The 26,903-nt window shown below is 45.3% G+C and overlaps 1 protein-coding gene across 7 annotated transcripts in view; it reads right to left on the reverse strand.

Moving 5' to 3' along the window:
• LOC139268435 (coiled-coil domain-containing protein 171-like) overlaps positions 1-26,903 on the reverse strand; it is a 413,113-nt gene that overhangs the window by 247,017 nt on the left and 139,193 nt on the right. For all 7 annotated transcript variants that reach the window (XM_070886604.1, XM_070886612.1, XM_070886596.1 and 4 more), the window contains exons 12-13: positions 13,438-13,527; positions 11,789-11,989 (exon numbers count right to left, since the gene is read on the reverse strand). In XM_070886604.1, coding sequence (XP_070742705.1) covers positions 11,789-11,989; positions 13,438-13,527 — 291 coding nt within the window. The remainder of the gene's footprint in view (positions 1-11,788; positions 11,990-13,437; positions 13,528-26,903) is intronic.

The following is a 26,903-nucleotide window of genomic DNA, read 5'->3' on the forward strand; positions in this document are numbered from 1 at the left end:
CAGGGGATTTGTAGGATCTTGCTGAGACATCGTTGGTGGTATTTCTCTAGTGACTACAGTCTACTGTACATGGTCCATGTCTCTGAGCTATACAGGAGGGCAGGTATTACTACAGTCCTGTAGACCATGAGCTTGGTGGCAGTTTTGAGGGCCTGGTTTTCAAACATCTTTTCCTCAGGCGGCCGAAGGCTGCAATGGTGCACTGGAGGCGATGTTGGATCTCGTCGTCGATGCCTGCTCTTGTTGATAGGAGGCTCCCGAGATATAGGAATTGGTCCACAGAGTGCAGGGCCACGCCATGGATCTTGATGACTGGGGGGCAAGTGCTGTGCAGTGAGGACAGGCTGGTGGAGGACCTTTGTCTTACGGATGTTTAGCGTAAGGCCCATGCTTTCATACATCTCAGTAAATACGTTGACTATGTCCTGGAGTGCAGCCTCTGTATGTGCGCAGACGCAGACGTCATCTGCGTACCGTAGCTCAACGACAGAGATTGGGGTGGTCGTGGATCTGGCCTGGAGATGACGCAGGTTAAACAGGTTCCCACTGGTTCTGTAGTTTTGTTCCACTTCCGTGGGGAGCTTGTTGACTGTGAGGTGGAGCATGGCGGCGAGAAAGATTGAGAAGAGGGTTGGGGCGATGATGCAGCCCTGTTTGACCCCGGTCCGGACATGGATTGGGTCTGTGATGGATCCGTTGGTAAGGATCACGGCCTGCATGCCGTCATGGAGCAGGTGGTGGAGGATGGTGACGAACTTTTGGGGGCATCCGAAACGGAGGAGGATGCTCCATAGACCCTTGCGGTAGACAGTGTCAAAGGCCTTTGTAAGGTCCAAGAAGGCCATGTATAAGGGCTGGTGCTGTTCCCTGCATTTTTCCTGTTGCTGTCGCGCTGCAAAAATCATGTCCGTTGTGCCCGGTAGAGAACAGACAAAAATACCACATCTCTGTGTACTTGATACAGCATCTGTAACGGGGCATAATCGTTATTTTTATCAAGTATATAAGTCCATAATTAAATCCATTTCGGTCTATGGTTTCCTTTAAAGCTGATCCTTATTCCTTAACCCTGCAAATGAGGTTCATGTTCAGCTCGCATCAATTTTATTCTCTTGGTTTTTGTCCCTATCGTTATCTTATGTCTGGTCAGAGTTCCAACCCTAGGCTGTTGTGCTACACTTGGGCGTTACATAATTAAACCTCTATATTGTACTTCAGTATAATTTTCTCTTGCTTCCAGGGAGCTCAAAAAGGCATTTTCAAAATAAGCAGAACTGCTAATCACCAGTTATAAATTCAGTGTTGCAGTATTGTTCAAGAAGCTTACAGATCACATATTTTAGCAATGAATAAAGGTTTGCTTCTAGATTTAATTTCTAATCCAAATATGGGTGTCTGCAGATGAACTTGGTATTAAAGACTGCCAGTGACTCAGGGCACTAGGAGCCAAGCAGAGGCATTTCCCCACAGAGAGAGAAAACTTGAGCAATATGCGATTTCTAATTTGTACATTTTTACAGAGAGGCATAAAATCTGAAGATATGTCTTTCTTCTCATTATAAAAAACGAGAGGGGAAATTGTTACGCTCGTAATAAAGGATACAACTGAATACTGTATGCAATGATTAAGTGTGACCTTAGCTCCTTTAATTAAACTCCAGAGTACTGGTACAGCGTGGGAGGCCTGCTTATATACAGTGCTCCCAAGGGATGCTGGGATCTCTTGGGATTCCAACAGGTGGGCCCTCTGGTGGTGGTTGCCAAGGGTTACATACATAACATCACTCCCTTCCAAAGTCAATAGTACACTTATTTACAGGGTGAGACGATCTGGGGGCTTTTCGCTCCCTTGTCGATCGTCTCGGTACAAATACAGGTGTGAGAGAGTTGGTTGTTTCTTCGCTGGGCTGCTGGGGATGGTGAGTTCGGCTTCGTGGTCAACCGTGATGTCGGTTGCCACTTGTGTGTGTGTTGGAGGGTCGAAGTTGGTGGTGTCCTCTTTGGGTTGCTCTTGGCTGTTTGTGAACCACAATTTGGTTTGGTCCAAATGCTGTCTGCATGTTAGTCTATTGGCCAATTTGACCTGAAACACCCTACTCCCTTCTTTGGCTATGACAATGTCAGCAAGCCATTTGGGACCATGTCCATAGTTGAGTACAAATGCAGGGTCATTGACTTCAATATCACGTGACAAGTTTGCGCGATCATGGTAGATGCTTTGTTAATGTCGCCTGCCCTCGACATGATCATGGAGATCAGGGTGGACCAGAGAGAGCCTTGTTTTGAGCGCCCTTTTCATGAGCAGCTTGGCTGGAGGAACTCCGGTGAGCAAGTGGGGTCTGGTTTGGTAGCTGAGCAGGACTCGGGACAGTTGGGTCTGCAGGGAGCCTTCCGACACACGTTTCAAGCTTTGCTTGATGGTTTGAACTGTCCGTTCTGCCTGGCCGTTGGATGCTGGCTTGAACGGGGCAGATGTGACATGTTTGATCCCATTGTGGGTCATGAATTCCTTGTATTCAGCACTGGTGAAACATGGCCTATTGTCACTGACAAGGACATCCGGCATGCCGTGTGGCAAACATAGCTCGTAGGTTTTCGATGGTGGCGGTGGACATGCTTACAGACATTATTACACATTCAATCCATTTTGAATAAGCATCCACAACAACCAAGAACATTTTGCCTAGAAATGGGCCCGCAAAGTCAACGTGAATCCTAGTCCACAGTTTGGAGGGCCACGAACACAAACATAGCGGTGCCTCTCTGGGTGCTCAGTTGAGAGCAAGTGTTGCATTGACGCACGCATGACTCTAAATCTGAGTTGATGCCAGGCCACCACACATGGGATCTGGCTATGGCTTTCATCATTACTATGCCTGGGTGGGTACTGTGTAGGTCGCGTATGAACATTTCCCTGCCTTTCTTAGGCAAGGCCACGTGATTACCCCACAAAAGACAGTCTGCCTGTAAGGACATTTCAACTTTGTGCCTCTGGAACAACTTGATCTCTTCCTGCATCTCTGCTGGGACGCTGGACCAGCTTCCATGGAGGAGACAGTTTTTTTTTTAAAACCAGGGACAGTAAAGGATCCTGGCTGTAACAGGTGACTTTTCATTTTTGAATGCATCCATCACCAAGAGCAAGTCTGCAGTCTGTGCCATTTCCACCCCGGTGGTGGGCAATGGTAGCCGACTGAGAACATCAGCACAGTTCTCTGTGCCTGGCCTGTGGCGAATTACATAGTTGTATGCCGACAGCGTGAGTGCCCATCGTTGGATATGGGCAGAGGCATTGGTGTTAATCCCTTTGCTCTCTGAGAATAGCGATATGAACGGCTTATGGTCAGTTTCTAGCTCAAACTTGAGACCAAACAGATACTGGTGCATTTTTTTCACCCCGTAAACACACGCCGGAGCTTCTTTTTCAATCATGCTGTAGGCCCTTTCGGCCCTGGACAGACAGGTGACCAGTTGCAATGTTCCCAATTTGTTAGCTTGTTGTAACACACACCTGACCCCGTATGACGACGCATTGCAAGCTAGCACTAATCGTTTACATGGGGGTTGTACAGAACAAGCAGTTTGTTGGAACATAACAGATTTCTGGCTTTCTCAAAAGCAGCCTCTTGTGATTTCCCCCATACCCAGTTGTCTCCCTTGCGCAGTAGCACATGTAGGGGTTCTAGCAAAGTGCTTAACCCAGGTAGGAAATTACCGAAATAGTTGAGGAGTCCCAGGGACGACCGCAGCTCCGTCACGTTCTGTAGTCTCGGCGCATTCTTGATGGCCTCTGTCTTGGCGTCGGTGGGTCTGATGCCGTCTGCCGCGATTCATCTTCCGAAGAACTCGACCTCTGGTGCCAGGAAAACAAACTGAGCGTTTCAACCTAAGTCCCACGCGATCTAGCCGACTTAGAACCTCTTCCAGATTCTTCAAGTGTTCGATGGTGACCAATATGTCGTCCTGGAAAACCACGGTGCGTGGAACCGACTTTAGCAGGCTCTCCATGTTCCGTTGGAAAATTGCCGCAGCCGAACGAATCCCAAACGGGCATCTGCTATAGATGAATAGACCTTTGTGCGTGTTGATGCAGGTGAGGCCTTTCGAAGATTCCTCCAGCTCCTACGTCATGTAGGCCAAGGTCAGGTCCAACTTGGTGAACGTCTTTCCTCCAGCCAGAGTCGCAAATAGGTCGTCTGCCTTGGGTAGCGGGTACTGGTCCTGCAGCGAAAAACAGTTAATTGTTACTTTATAGTCCCCACAAATTCTGACCGTGCCGTCGCCTTTGAGAACCGGAACAATCGGACTGGCCCACTCGTTGAACTTCACCGGCATGATGATGCCTTCCTGCTGCAGCCTGTCCAGCTCAATTTCCACTTTCTCTCGCATCATATATGGTGCCGCCTGTGCCTTGTGGTGAATGGGTCGTGTACCAGAAACCAAGTGGATCTGCACCTTCGCTCCCGAGAAACTTCCAATGCCTGGCTCAAACAACAATGGGAATCTGCTCAGAACCTGGGCACGAGGTGTTGTCGACAGACGAAAGTGCTCGGATGTCGTCCCAGTTCTGGCGGATTTTCCCCAGCCAGCTTCTGCCGAACAGTGTGGGGCCATCCCCTGACACAATCCATAGGGGGAGTTCGTGCACTGCTCCATCATAGGAGACTTTTACTTTTGCGCTGCCAATAACAGTGATCAGCTCTTTGGTGTAAGTTCTTAGCTTGGTGTGAATGGGGCTAAGCTTGGGCCTGTGTGCCTTGTTGCTCCACAGTCTGTCGAAGGCCTTTTTGCTCATTATAGACTGACTCGCACCCGTGTCCAGTTCCATGGATACTGGAATTTCGTTCAGTTCAACTTTTAACATGATCGGTGGACATTTCGTGGTGAAGGTGTGTTCCCCATACACTTCTGCCTCCTCGGTTCGAGTCCCTAGTTCAGCCTGATCCACCATGGATCGATCTTCCTCTGCAACGTGGTGGTTTGCAGGGTTTGCAGCTCGTCTTCACATTCGCTGGAGGTGTCCCATTGTTCTACAGCCTTTGCACGCATAGTGTTTGAAGCGGCATTGATGGGCCTGATGATCACTTCCACAGCGCCAACATGATGTTAACTGCCTCGCATTAACGATTGATAGCAGACTCTTGGTCATCTGAGGTCATGCAGCTGCTGGCGTATACCTTCTGCCATATGCATTTCTGCTTGAAAACGGCGTTACTTTGTGTACAGTACTAGCCGAAACCTCTTTATGCTGTGAAATGTGTTTGGTGTTATCACTGGTGGACATAAATGCATGGGAAATCGTTATGTCTTTGCTCAGATTCGGTGTTTCAACAGTCAATAGTTTGCGAAGGATAACCTCACGGCCAATGCCAAGCACAAAAAGGTCTCTTAGCATTTGTTCAAGGAATCCATTGAATTCGCAATGTCCTGCAAGGCGGCTTAGTTCGGCGACGTAACTCGTCACTTCCTGGCTTTCCGACCGTTGACACGTGTAGAACCGATATCTCGCCATCAAAACACTTTCCTTCGGATTTAGGTGCTCCCGGACCAGCATACACAATTCTTCATAGGAATTGATTGTTGGCTTCACCGGAGCTGGAAGATTCTTCATGAGGCCATAGGTTGTTGTCCCACAGATGGTAAAGAGGATCGCCCTTCGTTTGGCAGCATTCTCGTCCCCTTCCAGCTCGTTGGCCACGAAGTATTGGTCGAGTCGCTCCACGAAGGCCTCCCAATCGTCCCCTTCTGAGAATTTCTCCAGGATACCAACAGTTCTTTGCATTTTCACGTGGTTGTTCGTTACCTCGTCACCAATTGTTACGCTCGTAATAAAGGATACAACTGACTACTGTAAGCAATGAATAAGTTTGACCTTAGCTCTTTTAAACTCCAGCGTGCTGGTACAGCGTGGGAGTCCTGCTGATATATAGTGCTCCCAAGGGATGCTGGGATCCCTTGGGACTCCAACAGGTAGGCACTCTGGTGGTGGTGTGATACAGTTTACCAAGGGTTACATTCATAACAGAAATGAGGTCTTGAAGTTCACTGCAGGAAAAACTGGCACATTAAAGTGCCAGTATACTGTGCTATATAACATGGTCAGAAGCAGGTATGCACATCCAAATCTCAAACAGTGCGTTTACAATCTTCCCTGTTCCACTGGGAGACAGACCAAACACGGAGGCTTGTATGCTGCCTAGCAGTTGCATAAAAAAATCATCACTGGCAGAGCTGTGGAACCAAATCACCTGCCCAATATGTCGAAAAGGAACTGTACTGAACATAGGTAGAAAAGATGATTTTTAATGGCCACAAAAAAAATCACTAGAAAAAATATATTCGCAATTCAAAGACAAGACAAATATATTTCAGGTTATTTTGACCATTGTTCAATTATAATTTCAAAAATATTGAAATCTTAAAGATATCAATAAGCTAACCATTCAGTGCATTATTTTGTTCTTAAAAAGAGGAAAGACTGTTAATGATGAAAACATTCACATGTATTAAATCTGAAAATATTAAATGTAGACTTTTAATAGTATTATATTCCCACAGGGCCAAACTTGCAGTTCTTTTAGCAGTATTTCATTGCAAAATTATGTTTTTCAAACAGTTTCGTTCTAGATTTTGATTTTTTTATGAACATCAAATTCCATACCCATGTGGTAATGTTACGACAGGTAATGGTGTCAACTTCCCATTTTCACCTGCAGCACCTGGTCGTGAAATTAAAAGGAACAAATGGCAAAGAGTAAAGGTCAGTGCCATTATTAATCAAGCCACATCGTTTGTAGAGTTCAATGTATGCAACAAAAATCTCTCCAAATTTTACATGTAAAACTCAATTTGTTAGCCTGAAATGGAGCAACAAAATATCAATTGTGAACACCCAAGGGTAATCCAGGACTGAGAACTCAAAAGAGAACCATATTCTGGGGGAAGGGGAAATTACTTTTGAGCTGAAGTATTCTTCCATTAATGTGTTTTGCCTGTAAAATGTATTTTAATTCTAAATATTCAACATCAGAGGGTGATCCACCACATAGGGCTTTTTCAGCTGGAAGAGATCTGCACAGTGACGTCTACAGCAAATAGCTTTTACTGTGTACAGAGGAAATGCTGGATGGTATCGTTTTTAGTGCAGTTTCTGGCTGATTTGCATACAATCTCAAGCTGAGCTCAGGCCAGACAACTAACTTGAGCTGCCCTTGGCATAATCAGGTATAATGGGCAAAGACTTGCTGGTAGACAGTCATCCAGTTAGCATTGTCCCAGAAGTCCACATGACATTATGCTTGCCACACTATTTCAGAGTAACTGTTACTTGAACAAACAGGGATGTCCCAGACTTGCTGCAATAAATATTGCTCTAGTGCTTTCAAATGTTATTAATATTGACATTCATCATGCAGTTAAAGCAATTCATATATAATCTCTAAATTATGACAAAAGAATCAAGCCCAGGAGTGATTACAAGACAAAAATTTACTTGAAGGTTTCAGATAACATCACGATCTGCAAGAGCAAAATTCAAGGTGCTTAAAATCATTTGAGCAGAGGTGAAATGAATGCCTTTTAACTAATATTTAGTGAACTAGATGAGGACAATATTATTCTGTTTCTTTTTATTTATGGGGACATTCATGATGATATCCACAATGAAAGATTAATAATTGCAATCTAATTACTACAAGTTTATCAAGTGATAATCAACAGTGCATTACTATCAAGCAATGCAAACACTATCGGAATATTTAAATTCTCACCATTTCATTCTGTGGAGGTTAAATGCTTTATGACAATGAAAAGTCCTCAGATCAGATCTATACAAAAATTAAAGACTAATCACTAAAAAGGAAATTAATGGAATGTACACGTTATGAAATGTAAATTAACCTGCAGCATGAGAACGGCCATATGCAGCATTAATAGATAATGAGATAGATTGGGAAGATTCATTAAAATGTATGACGATGGATAAGCAATGGCCAACATTTAAGGAACGAATGTATGAATTGCAACAGTTATACATTCCTTTCTGGCGTAAAAACACAAAAGGAATAGTGGCCCAACCATGGCTAACAAAAGAAATTAAGGATAATATTAGATTCAAAGAGGAGTTATACAGGGGCCAAGTTTTGGCCTGAGTTGCTCCTGTTTTTTTGGAGCAACTGGTTTAGAATGGAGTATCTTAGAAATTGCAATTCTCGGCATTTAGTTTGCTCCAGTTCTAGTCAGTTCGAACAGTTTCACTTTGGAACAGAATTTTTTTTCAAAAGGGGGCATGTCCGGCCACATACACCCGTTTTGAAAGATTAGGCAGTGAAAACATAATCCAAACTAACTTAGAATGGAGTAAGTGTAGATTTTTGTACGCTCAGAAAAACCTTGTCTACACTTAGAAAATCAGGCGTAGGTTACAAATCAGGGAATGGGGGGGGGGGGGGAGGGTTTAAAGGGAAGTTTACAAACATTAAACACTTCAGTTTTACAAATAAAGCGCCATCATCAATAATAAATGATAAATACATCAATAAATCAACCGATAAATCAATCAAAAAAAATTAATAAAAAATAATTTTTTAAAAAATCAATAAATAAAACATTTTCTACTCACCGACTGCAGCACCGGGAGTCCTCCAACAGCGTGCTGGGATGCCCCCCTCCCCCCCTCCCAATGTATCTCTGTTAGTGTCTCCATCTCTCTGTCTGTCTGTGTCTCTCTCACTCTCTATCTGTCAGTGTCTGTGTTTCTGACAGCGAGGGGAGGGGGAGGAGGGGGTTGGAGAGGAGGAGGAGGGGGGCAGGGAGAAGGGAGGGGAGAGGGGGAGAGAAGGGAGGGGAGAGGGGGAGAGAAGGGAGGGGAGAGGGGGAGAGAAGGGAGGGAGGGGGGAGAGGAGAAGAGGGAGAGAGGAAGGAGAGGGGGGAGAGAAGGGAAGGAGGGGGGGAGAGAAGGTAGAGAGAGAGAGAGAGAGAGAGAGAGAGAGAGAGAGAGAGAGAGAGAGAGAGAGAGAGAGAGAGAGAGAGAGAGGGGAGAGAGAGAGAGAGAGGAAGAAAGAAAGGAGAGGGAGGCTGAACGGGTCGGGCCCAAGACTTCGGGCTTGGATTTACCGGACAGACAGGTAGGTGGCGTCGGGTCCGGGGTCCGGGGGCGGAGGTCGGGTGGGGGGGGGGGGTGGGGGGGGAGAGGCGGGAGCGGGGTTCGGGTCGGGAGTGGAGGTCGGGGGGGTGGTCGGTCAGGAGCAGAGGTCCGGGGGGGGGGGAGGGGTTCGGGAGTGGAGGTCGGGTCGGGGGGGGGGGGTGGAAGCGGAGGTCGGGTCGGGGGGGGGGGTGGAAGCGGAGGTCGGGTCGGGGGTGGGGGTGGGGTTCGGGTCCGGTCCAGGGGTGGGGTGGAGCGGGAGTCAAGTCAGGTCGGTCTGGTCAGGAGGAAGCAGGAACTGGGCGTGGGAGGCAGCCTTATCCACGCAGCACCAGTGAGGCCATTCGGCCAGGGCTAGGGGCTGCGTGCTTCGGGCCCCTCCCACACAGTGTTGAGCGCCTGGAACTACTGCACATGCGCGCCCATTGTAGCATGCCTGTGCAGAGGTCCCGGCACTGTTTTCCGCCCCCCACAGCTTGTGCTGCGCTGCGCCCAGCTCCAGAGGACCTGCAGGGAGCCGGAGAATAGGTAAGTTTTTTTTAGGCGCACTTTGTGGCGCGATAAACGGGCGTCCAGGTCGGGGCTGCGCAGTTCTAGGCGTGGCCCGGAACTTGGGCCCACAAAGTTGCCAGAAAAAGTAGCAAGCCTGAGGATTGGGAGCAGTTTAGAATTCAGCAAAAAAGGACCAAGGGATTGATTAAGAGGGGAAAACTAGGGAATGCAAGGAATATAAAAACCTAGTGCAACAGTTTCTATCAATATGTAAAAAGAAAAAGAATAGTGAAGATATATCTAGGTCCTTTACAGACAGAAATGGGAGAATTTATAATGGAGAACAAGGAAATGGCAGAACAATTAAATAAATTCTTCGGTTCGGTACACGGAAGAGGACACAAATAACGTCCCAGAAATGCTAGGGAACCATGGGTCCAGTGAGCAAGAGGAATTAAAGGAAATGATTATTAGTAAGATAATAGTGCTGGAAAAACTAATGGGACAGAAGGCTGATAAATCAATAGGGCCTAATGATCTGCATCCCAAGGTACTAAAAGAGGTAGATATGGAAATAGATGCATTGGTTGTCATTTTCTAAAAATCTATCGATTATGGAACAGTTCCTGCAGATTGGAGGGTGGCATATGTAACCCCACTATTTAAAAAAGGAGGGAGAGAAAATGGGGAACTACAGACCGGTTAGCCTAACATCAGTAGTTTGGAAAATGCTAGCGTCTATTATAAAGGATGTGCTAACGGCACACTTAGATAATATCAACGGAATTAGACAAAATCAACATGGATTTCTGAAAGGAAAATCATGTTTGACAAACCTACTATAGTTTTTTGAGGATGTAACTGACAGAATAGAGAAGGGAAAACAAGTGGATGTAGTGTATTTGGATTTTCAGAAGGCCTTTGATAAAGAACCACACAAGAGGTTAGTGTGCAAAATTAAAGCACATAGGATTGGGGGTAATATACTGGCATGGATTGAAAATTGGTTAACTCACAGGAAACAGAGAATAAGGATAAAACGGGTCTTTTTTAGGGTGGCGGGCAGTGACTAGTGGGGTACCACAGAGATCAGTGCTTGGGCCTCAGCTATTCACAATTTATATAAATGCTTTAGACAAGGGAATCAAATGTAATATTTCCAAGTTTGCTGACGACACAAAACTAGGTGGGATTGTGAGTTGTGAGGAGGGTGCAAAGACACTGCAAGGTGATTTAGATAGGTTGAGTGAGTGGGCAAACACATGGCAGATGCAGTATAATGTGGATAAATGTGAAGTTATCCACTTTGGTAGGAAAAACATTATTTAAATGGTGATGACTTGGGAAGCGTTGATGTGCAGAGGAACCTGGTTGTCATTGAAAGCAAACATGCAGGTGCAGCAAGCAGTTAGGAGGGCAAATGGTATGTTGGCCTTCATTGCAAGAGGATTTGAGTACAGGAGTAAGGATGTCTTACTACAGTTATACAGGGCCTTGGTGAGACCACACCTAGAGTATTGTGTGCAGTTTTGGTCTCCTTACCGAAGAAAGGATATACTTGCCATAGAGGGAGTGCAGCGAAGGTTCATCAGACTGATTCCTGGGATGGCAGGGCTGTCGTATGAGGAGAGATTGGGTCTACTAGGCCTGTATTCACTAGAGTTTAGAAGAATGAGAGGGGATCTCATTGAAACGTATAAAATTCTGACTGGGTTGGATAGACTGGATGCAGGGAGGATGTTTCCCCTGGCTGGGAAGTCTAGAACAAGGGGTCACAGTCTCAGGATACGGGGTAGGAAATTTAGGACCGAGATGAGGAGAAATGTTTTCACTCAGAGGGTGGTGAACCTGTGGAATTCTCTACCAGAGAAGGCTGTGGAGGCCAAGTCACTAATATATTTAAGAGGGAGATAGATAGATTTCTAGACACAAAAGACATCAAAGGGTATGGGTAAAAAGCGGGAATATGGTGTTGAGATAGAGGATCAGCCATGATCATATTGAATTGCGGTGCAGACTCGAAGGGCCGAATGGCCTACTACTGCTCCTATTTTCTATGTTTCCATGAGATGGGTCACATGCAATGGTATTTTACATATCAAAGCAATAACAAGTTTTAAGTTCAAGAGTTAAGCTTACTGTCTATCACAATACCTCCATTTCCATTTGATGAGCCCGCATGAGTTTTTGAATTTCATTTTTAGCTTCAACAATGGAACTTTTCTCCCTCTCAAAGCAATGCTTCACATTTTGTAGGTCCATTCTCATAGCGTCAATTAGTGCATCTTTGTCAGCACATTCACTGTGCCAATGATTTAACTTTTTATTAGCAGCTGCCAGGTCTTCCTGAACTTTCTGAAGAACAGGAGTTAATATTAATTAAAATCAGTGATCCTCCTATTATCTTTATCATTTACAGTGCAAAATCTGTAGCATATATTAGCAAGTCAAACTTTTATGTTGTAATCCCAGCATTTAATCTCCTTTAGCATTGGGAAAACAAAACTGGTGCTTTAACTCAAAATCTAGGGGAGGAGGACTGAGAGAAGGAATGGTAATTTCTTGTTGTTGATGAAATTCTGAGACCATCTCAGGTGGAAACTTAGTAACAACCTCACGAAGGGCTATTCAATTACCAGTACCTGCAGCTCATTAATTCTCTGGAAGAAACCAAAGCCATCAAGAGAGCCATTTTCCATGACATGAACTTCAGTTCACAAGAATGCTTTAACCTAAATGCAAGGTACATAAGCTTACTGACAAACCAATGCATGCCTCTTGGTAAAGTTGGAGGGGATTTGATTCCCAAGCTCTTTTTCATGGTTTGGAAATGAGATGCTCACTGTGAATGAAACAAGGCCTTTGAAGAACCAAATATAGCTGCAATATGCTTTCTGATGGAACTAGATTATAATCAAGCACTGCTAAATGCTTTAAATAGTTCAAAATATGGAGGAACTTTGCATGATAAAAAGGTACAAAGCTATAAAAAGTAAACAGTTTTTCTAGGTCATGCTTATTTAGTTCCAGAAATTATGCAGGACAGCTGAGTGTCCACAAAGAGGGCCAAGTCATCAAAGAGAAGCCTGTCGAATTTGATTGAAGAAACTGACCACTCGGTTGAGAAAGCAGGTTCCCTCTGCAGAGAAGGGAGATTAGATAGGCACAGTAATCAGGAAGCCTAATGACTTCCCTCGCTCTAACCCCTTTAGAATTTGGGGATCAGAAGAAAAAGAGGGCATATCCAGTGTTCCTGATACCAATGAACAGTAAGTAACTTGATGAGTCCAAAAATAAATGGCCAGCTTTTGTTGATGAAACCTTTGGTATCATTCATCCAAAGACAGAGAATTACTAATTTGGGCTTGGATCAAAGCTTTAAGGTTTAATAGGGTGAAGTATACTACTGAAGCTCAATCCTTTTTGTGTCCTGTGGAGTCTGTTGGAGCTCAATACCCTAATTGTGAGCCCGTCAAGGATGCATCCACAGCTACTATCAGATACTGCGGTGTGGGCTGTAATCCAAATCACATTTAACTTTCTGCTTATGGAGTTCAAAGTGGCCATTGCAACTTAAAGGGAAATAAATTGTAGCATACTTATCATATGTAAACCTACCCCGCAAAACACATGCAAAGTGTAGTCTTAAAAAACACTGGTAATGTGCAAATATTTTCCAAAAGTGAAATTTACTTTATTTAATACAAGAATAATGCTATAGAAATCATGTACTTTCTAAATGAAGTATACATATATAAAATATATTTATTTTAATAAATTGAACAGATCAATTTAGTTCCTACCTCACGATTTTCATTTCGTGACCAGATCAACTCTTTGTAAGCCTCACATTGCTCATTTATCTTCTCATACAACTCCTTTATCTTGTTAAGCTAGAACAAACATAAAAATTAGTGTATCAGAATACAAGTTTTAAAGCTAAGTTCACCGTAATTAATTTTCTAAATGCATACCTCAGTTTCATTAGGATAGGGCCATGCAAAATTAATTTTTATATTTATCCACGTGAATCAGGCATGCTCATATGTTTTGTACATAACAGGCTCTCTCATTCATGGGTTTTATGTTCTTGCTTCCATAGTCGTCAAATCTGACAGTAAATTTACCAATTGTTTACAATGTGCTATTGAGATTTTTTTTAAAGCCTTGTCAGAACAAATGAACTTTTCCTGCTCATAAAATTTCTTCTATCATTATGTTTCTGGATTGGTCCTGCCATGAAACCTTCTCTAAAGACATGTTTTCTTTATGCTGGCAACTGGATTACATTTATGTGGATCGGACTTGAACAGTATAAACCAGTTATTGTATTTATAGCTTACTTTCATTGAGTCCCAGTACTTTAATCCAAGCTCCATTGTTCAATTTACACTGTTGACTGAATTGCTCAGTTTATGGCCCCAAGTTTCGTGCCGCGACGAAAACGGCGCACCTCCGAGCTGGGCGCCTGTTTTTCGCGCCGAAAATTGCGCCTAAAAAAAAGTCCGATATTCTCGAGCTCCTTGGAGCTCGATGTCTGCTTGGCGCGGCGCACTCATCGCAGCAGGGGGCGGAGCCTAACACTCGCGCCGATTTTCTAAGTAGCAGGGGGCGGGTACAATTTAAATTAGCCTTCGTGGTGCCGGCAACCCTGCATGTGCGCGTTGGAGCGTGCGCACACGCGCAGTCTCACACAAACATTGGCACTCGGCCATTTTTAAAAATACTGCAGAAAAAGTGAAGATTTGTTTCCTGCAAAGGCTTGTAATTTAATTTTTTTATATTTCTGTGTGAGGGAGTGCTTTTAGCAGCCTGCTGAATAAATCACCTGCTGAAATCAGTGAGTTCAGCTTTTCACTGCTAAACTTGCAGAACTGGTGCTGCATTGGTGCATGCAAAGTAAGGACTATGTGTTTGGAGAAATAAGAGTGCCAATTCAACTTTGCAATAATACGTGGTGTTGACAATGCAGCACCCATTCTGCAAATTTAAATATAAAACTGTTGATGTGGCTGCCTCTCCCTGTCCAAATGACCTCAGTCCCCCTCACAGCTCGAAGGCTGCTACTGTATCTTCGGCTGCCGGCCAGCCACTGACGCCGCTGATATCCTATGGCCGAATGGCCTCACGTCCGTCCGCTGCTGATTCTTTGGCTGCCGGCCAGCCACTGACGCCGCCCCTAAAGCGTGGCCGAATGGCCTCAAGAACCTTAATGAGCTGCGTGTGTCCTGCGTTGATTCTTCGGCTGCTGGCCAGCCACTGACGCCGCTGCTATCTCATGGCCGAATGGCCTCACATCGGTCCGCAGATTCTTCGGCTGCCGGCCAGCCACTGACGCTGCTGATATCTCATGGCCGAATGGCCTCGGGTCCGTCCGGTGCTGCTTCTTCGCAGCCAGCCACGAAGAGAATGAAGGCCTGCCTCAAGCACTGCAGCTCAGCTCGAAGCTTGCTGCCGCTGCCGTCGAGACACTGACGCCACACCGCTGCCTGTCTCCAACATGAAAGGCCTGCCTGAAGCACTTTCACACAGGTAGGAACATGGTTTATTTAATCTTTTCTTTGCTTATAAATTTTTATTCAGGTTGGATTTATTTGTATAATATTTGTATAAGTATAACTAAGGATTGAGTGTAGAATTTAATGACTTCCCTTCCCCCCCCCACCTCGTTCCCTACGCCTAATTTGTAACCTACGCCTGATTTTCTAAAGTGTAGACAAGGTTTTTTCGAGCGTACAAAAATCTTCACTTACTCCATTCTAAGTTAGTTTGGAGTAAGTTTTCACTCACGAAACTTTGAAATCAGGCGTAAGTGACCGGACACGCCCCCTTTTGAAAAAAAAATTCTGTTCCAAAGTGAAACTGTTCTACCTGACTAGAACTGGAGCAAACTAAATGTGGAGAATTCCGATTTCTAAGATACTCCGTTCTACACCAGTTGCTCCTAAAAATCAGGAGCAAATCATGTGGAAACTTGGGGCCTATATTTCTGACTCAAGTACTGCCCACATGAAGCGACTCTTAGGGAAATAAAACTTGACTTCTCCCCTCTCCTCCCTTCTTTTTGTGCAAACAGGGTGTGAGTTTATATAGTAAGTGGAATAAAACCGATGTGGCAGCAAATCTGCTGTTTGCACTTTCGCGCCTCCAAATTGGTCCCAGTACAGACCTTGTCCCTGTAGTGGTTTACTTCAGACCAAAACTGATTCAGATCTCATTTATAATACAAAGCCGTACTCAAAAAAAAGCTCTGTACTTTTGCAGTTTTGCCTCCTGCTAGTAAAATTGCCCCACGTATGGAGGAAAAAACTGACCAAAACATATGGCTCCCGCCAGCCCAAATATTTCAAATCATCACTCTATGTGTATGCCAATCAAAGCAGCTCTACGAATTATCGGCATTGCAGCTCCTGTACCTAATACTTTAAAACTAGACAAATACATCATTTTTTTTTAATTGCAGTTACACCAGACACTGCATACATGCACATTACCAGAGAAAGCAAAGTCAAAAGTAAGATAATATCTTCTGCTGCTAACTTTGTCAACTTTTTGTAATCACATCACATGTCCCCTGCTATTCCTTTATTACTGAAAACAAGGTCTTTGCAGAGTTTATATTGCCAATAAAAACTATTCTGATCTTGGTCATTGTAAACAAGATATGTTGTGTCTGTTATTGAATTCCCTCTACAGTTCTATTGCGGAGTGCTTTTTTTGTACTCACTCTTACTTCATTCCCCTCCATAAGGAGACTTTTTGAATGGATCAGTTATATTTGAAAAAGCTATTTCTCTTAGTGTTTGTTTCCAATGAAATAAAAGCACTTCCTTTTCTGTTCATCCTAATTCCATTGTATGATGTTTTAATAATTCAAATAGGGCAATGTCAGATATCAAAAGCAATTGTTTAAGTGTGGGAAACTGCAACTTGCAAAAAAGGGCAGTTCAGTGAACATTAATTGGATGGGAGTAGGTACAAAAGTGTACAGATAAGATCAGGTGAATGTGAGAGAAGGCAGAACTGTAGCTACATTGGGGGTTGGACTACACAAGACTTCGAAATACTAGTGAACAGGAGGGGAAAGCAGCCTGGGCAGCAGTTTTTGCAGCAAGAATCCAAACCATTCTGCACACAGCAAGGTCCAATAAAATGAACAGAAAATTAATTTTGTACCCTTTTTCTGAAAGTAAATGATGCAAATAAGTTAGAATTTGTCACAGTTCAAAAATAAAAAGTATGCATTGAAAGTAAACAAGTTTAATAAAATTTAACAAGCACATTTGAAAAGTAATATTCCTTAAAGACCTATAAGCAACAATGTAATAGTGAACATTTATTTTTGAGTTTTCTGGAAACACGAATTCCTGCAGACCACCTCCATTGTTCCTACAACTAGCAACTTTTCACCATTGTGACAGTCTACACCCACTGCACTCACTAAAGTTATAACAGAAAATACTAGAAATATGCAGCTCACTCAGCAATTGAAATAAAAAAAGATAGGTTAACATTTCGAGAGAGACCTTACATCTAAATGCGTTTTAACCAAGTTCTAGTACTTTTTGCCCAGATTACACACTTGTATATCTTTAATTAGCTAAATGGCACAAAGCCAGCTTCTTGTATGCATCTTGTACAACAATTTGTATTTATATAGCGCTTTTAACGTAGTGAAATGTCCCAAGGCGTTTCACAGAAGTATCATGAGATAGAAAATATGACATCTTGTACAGCTGATGTGTTGTGTTCATAACTCTGTTTGGTTGTTGCACGAACTCTCACTGGACGGGCATTAGGACCTTACGGGAGTTGCTGTACTCATGCTGGTTCATGCCGGTTTGGGACACCATTGTGGGTTTATGTATAAAGCACACAGTTTAAGTTACTTTACTCCTGGCTCAGTTTGTCAGTTATTTACACATACACAACATAATTTGGCGACGAGGATGACTCAAATTAACCTTCCTACACCTCCCCCACCGCCCCGCCTTTCCTCTCCACACCCAAGGATCCTCCAATTCCATGGACGAGATGGATAAAAAGTTTTTCTGCATATATTACGGCGAGTGGGTTAGACGGTGACAACGTAACACCAGCTCGCCACCGTGCAGTACTTATCCACTGCCTCAGCGCCGAAGGCCAATGCATCTTTGGCCAAATCGAAGACACGGAGTCCTACAACAAAACGGTAAGCGCCCGAGAGAACTATTTTGGGCCAAAGAAAGGTATCATGATGGAGAAATACCAATTCTGTCAAAGTGAGCAAGGGAACGGTGAACCAATCAAACAGTACATCGTTTCATTAACTGAACTGGCCACTACGTGTAACTTTTGAGCACTTAGAGGAAATGATCAGGGATCAAATTATTGAGAAAACAACGATCCCCCGCATTCGGGAACGCTAGCTAATGGAGGTTGATAAATTGACATTAGACAAAGCAACTAATTTGGCCATCCAAATCGAATCAGCACTTTCCGATTCAAAAGCGATCAGATCCCCTGCTCCCCGTGTACAGCAGACTGCAGCTACAGCCCACGTTAAAGCCGTTCGTCCAAAGCAGAAATCACAGCAAAGACCCAGGGCTAGCAATAAGCCACCCACAACGGATCACGGGCTTAACTTCCACTGCTTTAACTGTGGAGACAAATCACACTCAGCAGAGTCTTAACTGCCCTGCACGTGGGAATAAATGCTCTGCATGTGGTTAAATGAACCATTTTGCTAGTGTCTGTCGCTCATCGCAGCATATTCGACATGTGGACAACCCCGATAGTGACAAACCCATAGTGACATTTCGCACATCGGTTCAGGCAAATTAAAGGATTGCGAGATAAACATTGACGGCACACCCTGAGCCAAAGTCTCCATTTTGAGCAAGGCTGTGTACAAAACCCACTTCACGCACTGTCAACTGCAGCCCGCAACTTCCATTCTACATGCCTACTCCAACTCCAAAATTGAGGTACTTGGGATCATACCTGTCCGGATATACTACAAGGACATAACATTGGAGAACTTTTCCTTCCATGTCGCGAAGGGACGAAGCCTCATGGGTGTTGACCTTTTTGATAAGCCTGGGGTCAAAGTTTACGACCCAACCAGCAGATCTGTGTACACGGTGGACTTTGACAAGCAGTATCCTCCAATTTTCACAGGGTCTGGAGTGACAACAAAATTCTGCCATCGTCCCCGCGTTGACTCTTCCGTCAAACTGGTTACGCAGCGACTTCGCCGTCTCCCATTCGCGGTTCGTGACCAAGTATCCGCAGAATTAACGCGACTCGAATCCCAGGGAATCATTGAGAGCATCGACTCCTCACCCTGGATCGCGAACTTAGTCATTGCTTGGCGTAAAAATGGGGAGATCCGCCTATGCATCGACCTGAAAGAGGTCAACCAGGTCATCATCCCCGACAAGTACCCTCTTGCTACCATCGACGAACTGTCTTCAGAATTCCACGGCTCAATAGTCTTTACGAAACTCGACATGCGCCACAGTTACCTGCAAATACCCCTCGCGGAGGACAGCAAACCGCTCACGGCATTCACGACGCATGATGGTCTGTATCAGTATCGACGCATGCCCTACGGACTATCTTCTGCACCAAATGCATTTCAGAAGATTGTCACTACTAGGCTATCAGGCATAGAGGGAGCCCTCAATCTGCTTGACGATATCGTCGTCCATGGACGGACAATGAAAAAACATGACCAGCGATTTCACGCAGTTATGGCTAGACTTGCTGCATATAACATTACACTTAATGCCGATAACTGTACATTCGCTGCTAGAGAAATAAACTTTCTGGGCTACAGAGTCACAGCACAAGGTGACACCATTGACGTCATCCAGCGAATGTAGGAGGATACCAACGCCAAAAAACTTTCATCTTTCCTCAGCACTTGCAACTTCTATCTGAAGTTCGTCCCACACTACACGCACATTGTCAAACCACTTCGCAAGTTGATGCGCAAGGACGTCCCTTGGGAATGGACAGATTCACAGGCTCAGGCATTCACCACGTTTAAGGACAAAATCACATCCCCACCTATCCTCGCGCACTTTGATCCAAATGCCACTAAGTATGTCACCACGGATGCATCAGGCACCACCATGGGTGCTGTGCTCTCGCAATGGATTGACGGCCTGCAACACTCAGCCGCCTTCGCCTCTCGCACGCTGAACGTAAATACTCTACAGGAGAACGCCAAGCACTCGCTTGCATCTACGCATGTGAACGCTGTCACATCTACCTCTATGGCAGGAAATTTACCCTCTGTACGGATCACCAAGTGCTAACTACGCTACTCGCTACAACTGGATCTGGGCACAGACCACTACGAATCAGCCGATGGTCAGATCGCCTTCATCGGTATAACTTTGATGTACAATACATCATTGGCAGTCGGAACCATGTAGCTGACATGCTCAGCCACTCGACACCTGTTTCGGACTCTGGTGCTAACTTGGTCACAGATGACAACACATATGTCACGTCGATCATCACTCAGTCCATCAGAAAGCTCGTCTCCTGCGACGAACTCAAAACCGAATCGCAGAGTGATGCTACGTTCCAGCATGTGTGCCACTTCCTCCAGGCAGAGTGGCCTAAGCAAATTCCGGGAGAGCTGAAAACATTCCACAGACTTCGCGATGATTTTCCATTTGGAACGATGGCTGCCTAGCTCGTGGTGATGGAGCAATAATTCCCAAGTCGCTTCAATAGCACGTTCTCTCATTAGCACACGATGGACACCCTGGTATTGTCCGCATGAAGCAGAGATGTCGTGATTCAGTATGGTGGCCTGGGATTGACACTCACATTGAGGCGTTTGTCTCACACTGCGAAGCATACAGTCTGAGCGAAAAGGCCACAAACATGCGACCCGTGCCAATGAAGCCCATTCTATGGCCACAAAAACCATGGCAACAACTTCAGTTGGATATCTTCGGTCCAGTTGAAGCACCTCCACAGTAGCAGCATTTTCTTGTTGTAGTACATGACCTGCATTCCAAATGGCCAGAAATTGCTACAACAATTTCAGTGACCTCATCAACGATTGTCACTATCCTGCAGTGTATGTTCATGAAGTGAGGCCTCCCAGTGGTCATAATCACTGACAATGGACCACAGTTTGTGTCCAACCAGTTCGTGGATTATTCATTCGTCATGCTATTGAGCATCACCTTACTGCTCGGTACAATCCTCAAAGCAATGGAGGTGTTGAGCGATTTAACCGCGTCATCAAAGGAGGTTTGAAAGCCAACCTCGCAGTAAGCCAAACATTCAACAAAGCGGTTCAAACCATTCACCGCACATACCGTTCGGCGAAACATTCGCTAACAGGGAAGACACCCGTTGAGCTCATGATTGGGCAGAATCTTCGCTGGCTACTGGACATTCTCAAAACCCCAGCCAAAACTAGCGCGAAGATAACTGTTATATATGTAAACCTGTAAATATCTTGTGTACCACCAGAGGGATCATCCCCTGGAGTCCCAAGGGATCCCACAATCCCTTAGGAGCACCTGTACTTAAGGAGGCCTCACAGGTTGGAGAGGCACTCTGGAGATCTGCAATAAAAGACTACGGTCACACTTTACTTTGAGCTCACAGTATCTAGTCAGACTCTTTCTTCATACATAACAACTGATGATGAGATACAGATGACGAACCCAACGATGCAGAGAACAGCAGGCATCCTGGAGAAATTTTCAGAGGGAGATGATTGGGAAACCTTCATGGAACGACTCGACCAATACTTCGTGGCTAATGAGCTGGAAGGAGAAGCGAATGCTACCAAACGAAGGGCGATTCTCCTCACCGTCTATGGGGCACCAACATATGGTCTCATGAAAAATATGCTTGCTCCAGTGAAAACCACAGAGAAATCGCACGATGATTTGTGCCTAGTGGTCCGGGAGCATCTAAACCTGAAGGAAAGCATTCTGATGGTGAGGTACCGGTTCTACACCTACAAAAGGTCTGAAGGCCAGGAAGTGGTGAGCTATGTTGCCGAGCTGAGACGCCTTGCAGGACATTGCGAATTTGAAGGACATTTCGAGCACATGCTCAGAGACTTCTTCGTACTTGGCATTGGCCATGAAGTGATACTTCGCAAACTTTTGAATGTAGAGACCCCAACCTTGAGTAAGGCCATAGCGATAGCCCAGGCGTTCATTGCCACCAGTGACAATACGAAGCAAATCTCTCAGCACACAAGTGCTGCTACAATGACTGTGAACAAAATGATGTTGTTTTCAAATCGCAACGTACAGGGCCGGCCCAACATGCCTGCAGCTGCACGTCCGCAGATGTCTCCGAGTCCACCATCAACGGTGATGAAAGCAAGGCCATTAACACCTTGTTGGCGCTGCGGGGGTGATCATCGTTTCCATTTATGCTGCTTCAACGGGTACGTTTGCAAGGGCTGTAGAACAATGGGACAGCTCCAGCGTATGTGCAGGCGAGCTGCAAACCCTACTAATCCTGCAAACCATCATGTTGCAGAGGAGGACAGATCCACGGCGGATCACGACGAACCAGAGCCTCAGACCGAGGAGACAGAGGTATATGGGGTGCACACATTTACCACAAAGTGTCCCCCGATAATGCTGAAGGTTGAATTAAATGGACTCCCGGTGTCAATGCAGCTGGACACGTGCGCGAGCCAGTCCATTATGAGCAAAACGACTTTTGATAAATTGTGGAGCAGCAAGACCTCAAGGCCAGTCCTGACTCCCATTCGCACTAAACAGAGAACTTACACAAAGGAACTCATTCCCGTAATTGCCAGTGCTAATGTAAAGGTCTCCTATGATGGAGCGGTGCACAAGCAACCACTCTGGGTGGTACCGGGTGATGGTCTCATGCTGCTCGGTAGGACCTAGCCAGGAAAGTAGGCTGGAACTGGGACGACGTCCGAGCGCTCTCGTCCGTTGACAACACTTCATGTGCCCATGTCTTAAACAAGTTCCCCTCACTGTTCGAACCAGGCATCGGGAAGTTCCAAGGAGCAAACGTGCAGATCCATTTGATTCCAGGGGCGCGACCCATCCATCACAAGGCGAGAGCAGTACTGTACATGATGAGAGAGAGGGTGGAGATCGAGCTGGACCAGCTGCAGCGAGAGGGCATCATTTCGCCGATCGAATTCAACAAGTGGGCCAGTACGATTGTCCCAGTCCTCAAGGGAGACGGCACCATCAGAACCTGTGGTGATTGCAAAGTAACGATCAATCGTTTCTCCCTGCAGGATCAATACCCACTACCAAAGGCTGATGACCTTTTTGCTATGCTGGCAGGAGGAAAGACGTTCACGAAGTTGGACTTGACCTCGGCTAGGAGCTGGAGGAATCATCGAAGGGCCTCACCTGCATCAACACACACAAAGGTCTCTTCATTTACAACAAATGCCCATTTGGGATACGATCAGCCGTGACGATATTCCAGAGAAACATGGAAAGCTTACTGAGTCGGTCCCGCGCACGGTGGTTTTCCAGGACGACATCTTGGTCACAGGTCGGGACACAGTCGAGCATCTGCAGAACCTGGAGGAGGTTCTTAGTCGACTCAACCGCATGGGGCTCAGGTTAAAATGCTCGAAGTGCGTTTTCCTGGCGCCTGAAGTGGAGCTCCAGGGGAGAAGAATCGCGGCAGACGGCATCAGACCCACCGATTTGAAGACGGAGGCAATCGAGAATGCACCAAGGCCACAGAACGTGACGGAGCTGCTGTCATTTCGAGGACTCCTGAACTACTTTAGTAACTTCTTACCGGGTCTCAGCACACTGTTAGAACCACTGCACGCCTTACTGCATAAAGGAGATGAATGGGTATGGGGTAAAAGCCAAGAAAATGCCTTTGTAAAAGCTAGAAAACTGTTATGCTCAAACAAATTACTTGTGTTGTATGATTAAGCGTTTGGTACCAACATGTGATGCGTTGTCATACGGGGTCGGGTGTGTATTGCAACAAGCTAATGAATATGGGAAATTGCAACTGGTTGCTTATGCATCCAGAAGTCTGTCTAAGGCTGAGAGAGCCTGCAGCATGATTGAAAAAGAAGCGTTAACGTGTGTTTATGGGGTAAAGAAAATGCATCATTATCTGTTTGGGCTCAAATTTGAATTGGAAACTGAGCATAAGCCACTGATATCCCTTTTTTCCAAAAGTAAGGGGATAAATACAAATGTATCGGCCCACATCCAGAGATGGGTGCTCACATTATCCGCATACAACTTCGCCATCTGCCACAGGCCAGGCACAGAAAACGGTGCCGATGCTCTCAGTAGGCTGCCATTGCCCACCACGGGGGTGGAAATGGCACAGCCCGCAGATTTAGTCATGGAAATGGAGTGAGCAATCACCCGTCACAGCCCGACAGATTAGAATCTGGACGAGCCAGGACCCCTTACTGTCCCTAGTAAAAAATTGTGTGCTTCTCGGGAGCTGGTCCCGTGTCCCATTGGAAATGCAGGAAGAGATAAAGCCGTACCATCAGCGCAAAGATGAAATGTCCATACAGGCAGACTGACTTCTGTGGGGTAATCGGGTAGCGGTCCCCAAGAAGGGCAGGGACACTTTCATGAGTGATCTCCACAGTACTCACCCAGGCATTGTAATGATGAAAGCGATAGCCAGATCCCACGTGTGGTGGCCCGGTATTGATGCGGACTTAAGAGTCCTGCGTGCACAAATGTAACACATGCTTGCAGTTAAGCAATGCACCCAGGGAGGCGCCACTAAGTTTATGGTCTTGGCCCGCCAAACCATGGTCCAGGGTCCATGTCGACTATGCATTTTACCCGTTTTTGGGTAAAATGTTCCTAGTGGTTGTAGATGCGTACTCCAAATGGATTAAATTTGAGATAATGTCGGCAAGCACGTCCGTTGCCACCACTGAAAGCCTGCGGGCCATGTTTGCCACCCACGGCCTACCTGATGTGAGCGACAGCGGGCCATGTTTCACCAGTGCAGAGTTCAAAGAGTTCGTGACCCGTAATGGAATCAAGCATGCTACATCTGCCCCGTTCAAACTAGCATCCAATGGTCAGGCAGAGAGAGCAGTGCAAACCATCAGGCAGAGCTTGAAGAGGGTAACTGAAGGCTCATTGCAGACTCGCCTTTCCCGAATCCTGCTTAGCTACCGCACGAGACCCCACTCACTCACTGGGATTCCACCCGCTGAACTGCTCATGAAAAGGGCACTTAAGACAAGGCTCTCGTTAGTCCACCCTGATCTACATGAACAGGTAGAGAGCAGGCGGCTTCAACAAAGTACAGATCATGATAGCGCAAATGTGTCACGCGAAATTGAAATCAATGATCCTGTATTTGTATTGAATTATGGAAAAGGTCCCAAGTGGCTTCCTGGCACTGTTGTGGCCAAAGAGGGGAGTAGGGTGTTTCGGGTCAAACTTTCAAATGGACTCATTCACCGGAAACACTTGGACCAAATCAAACTCAGATTCACGGACTATCCAGAACAACCCCACATTAGACCCTACCTTCTTTGACCCCCCCAACATACACATCAGTGGCAACCGACACGCGGTTGGCCACGAAGCAGACGTCATCACCCGCAGCAGCCAAACAGGACTCACCACACCAGGCAGCCCAGCAAGGCCAGCTGCACAGCAGCCCAGTGAGGGCCCAACAAACAATTCACCAAAACCAGCATTTGCACAGAGACGATTAACCAGGGAAAGGCCCCAGATCGACTCACCTTGTAAATAGTTACACTGTTGACTTTGGCAGGGAGGGGTGGGGGGGAGGGAGTGTTGTTATATATATATAAACCTGTAAATACCTTGTGTAGCCACCAGAGGGCTCATCCCCTGGAGTCCCAAGGGATCCCACAATCCCTTGGGAGCACTTGTACTTAAGGAGGTCTCACAGGCTGGAGAGGCACTCTGGAGACCTGCAATAAAAGACTAAGGTCACACTTTAATTTGAGCTCACAGTATCTAGTCAGACTCTTTATTCATATATAACAATAACCACACTCGCATCCCAGATTTCTGAATGGCAACGAAGTCGTACACTGACACAAAACGGCATGCTCAAAAGCCCCAATTGAAGAATGTAGATTGTGTCAGAGTTAAGCACCCAAACCTGTCATAAGCTCGCATCTTCACTTTCACCTTCAAAACAGATCGGACGAAAGTTCAGCCCTCACACCTACGAGCTCAATGATGGAACTCGATGGAACGCTTGTAGACTGATCCCAACTCTCAGGCCAACAGACCAGCGGGATGGGTTTAGAGGCACCGTTCTGTTTCCCAACCAAAAATCTCGATCAAACACCGCAAGCTCCACGCCGGTCTCAGCATATCAGAACACGACCTGGCTATCTCAAGAACTTTGTTTGTACATAGACTGTGGTTTTAAAAAGGGAGGAAATATGCTGTGCTTATACTCTGTTTGGTTGTTGCATGAACTCTCACTGGACGGGCATTAGAACCCTGCGGAAGCTATTCAGTTGCTGTACTCATGCTGGTTCATGCAGATCTGGGACACCATTTTGGGTTGTTGTATAAAGCACACGGTTTAAGTTACTTTACTCCTGGCTCAGTTTGTCAGCTGTTTATACGTACACATCATGATGCATAACTTTTTTTTTTTAAATTGCCATGTAAAAGAAAACTGAAATGAAAATAAAATTGTATCAAACTATGTGTTCTGGTGATTTTTTTTTTTACAATTGAAAATTTCTTAGAAAATGAACAGTTGGGCAGTGTACCTACCATTCCCAATTCAGAGACTGCAAGCTTGAGCCTGAGGGCTGCTCTACGTTCAAGTCTGCAGCTTAAACATACACCAAAGATTTGTATTTCTCTTGCCAGGTGAAGAGCCACACAATATCACTCTGATGTTTTCATTAGTTCAATAACCATTTAGTACATTCTAATGGGAAAGCTATTATAATGAGAGCCAATTAGGAATGAGGATTATATTAAATTCCCAAACATTTCAAAAATTGGGTGGTATTTAGAGATTTGTTTCACCTATTATTGACAACAAAAGTTATGTTTCTGAATGAACTGAACAGTACAACACTTAATTTTGGCAAATTGCAGCAACTTAAGGCATTATTTCAAAGTAAATTCCTGTTAAAAAATACTGAAGAAAGATGATTACATGCCAGTTAATCTCTTCTTATGACATGGGTTGTTGGAAGATAGGAGACAGAGAGTAGGGATAAAGAGGAGATACTCTAATTTGCATAATGTGACAAGTGGTGTTCCGCAGGGGTTCTAGG

Source organism: Pristiophorus japonicus, chromosome 1 (genome assembly GCF_044704955.1).
Source record: "Pristiophorus japonicus isolate sPriJap1 chromosome 1, sPriJap1.hap1, whole genome shotgun sequence".
Taxonomy (NCBI): Eukaryota; Metazoa; Chordata; class Chondrichthyes; family Pristiophoridae; genus Pristiophorus; species Pristiophorus japonicus.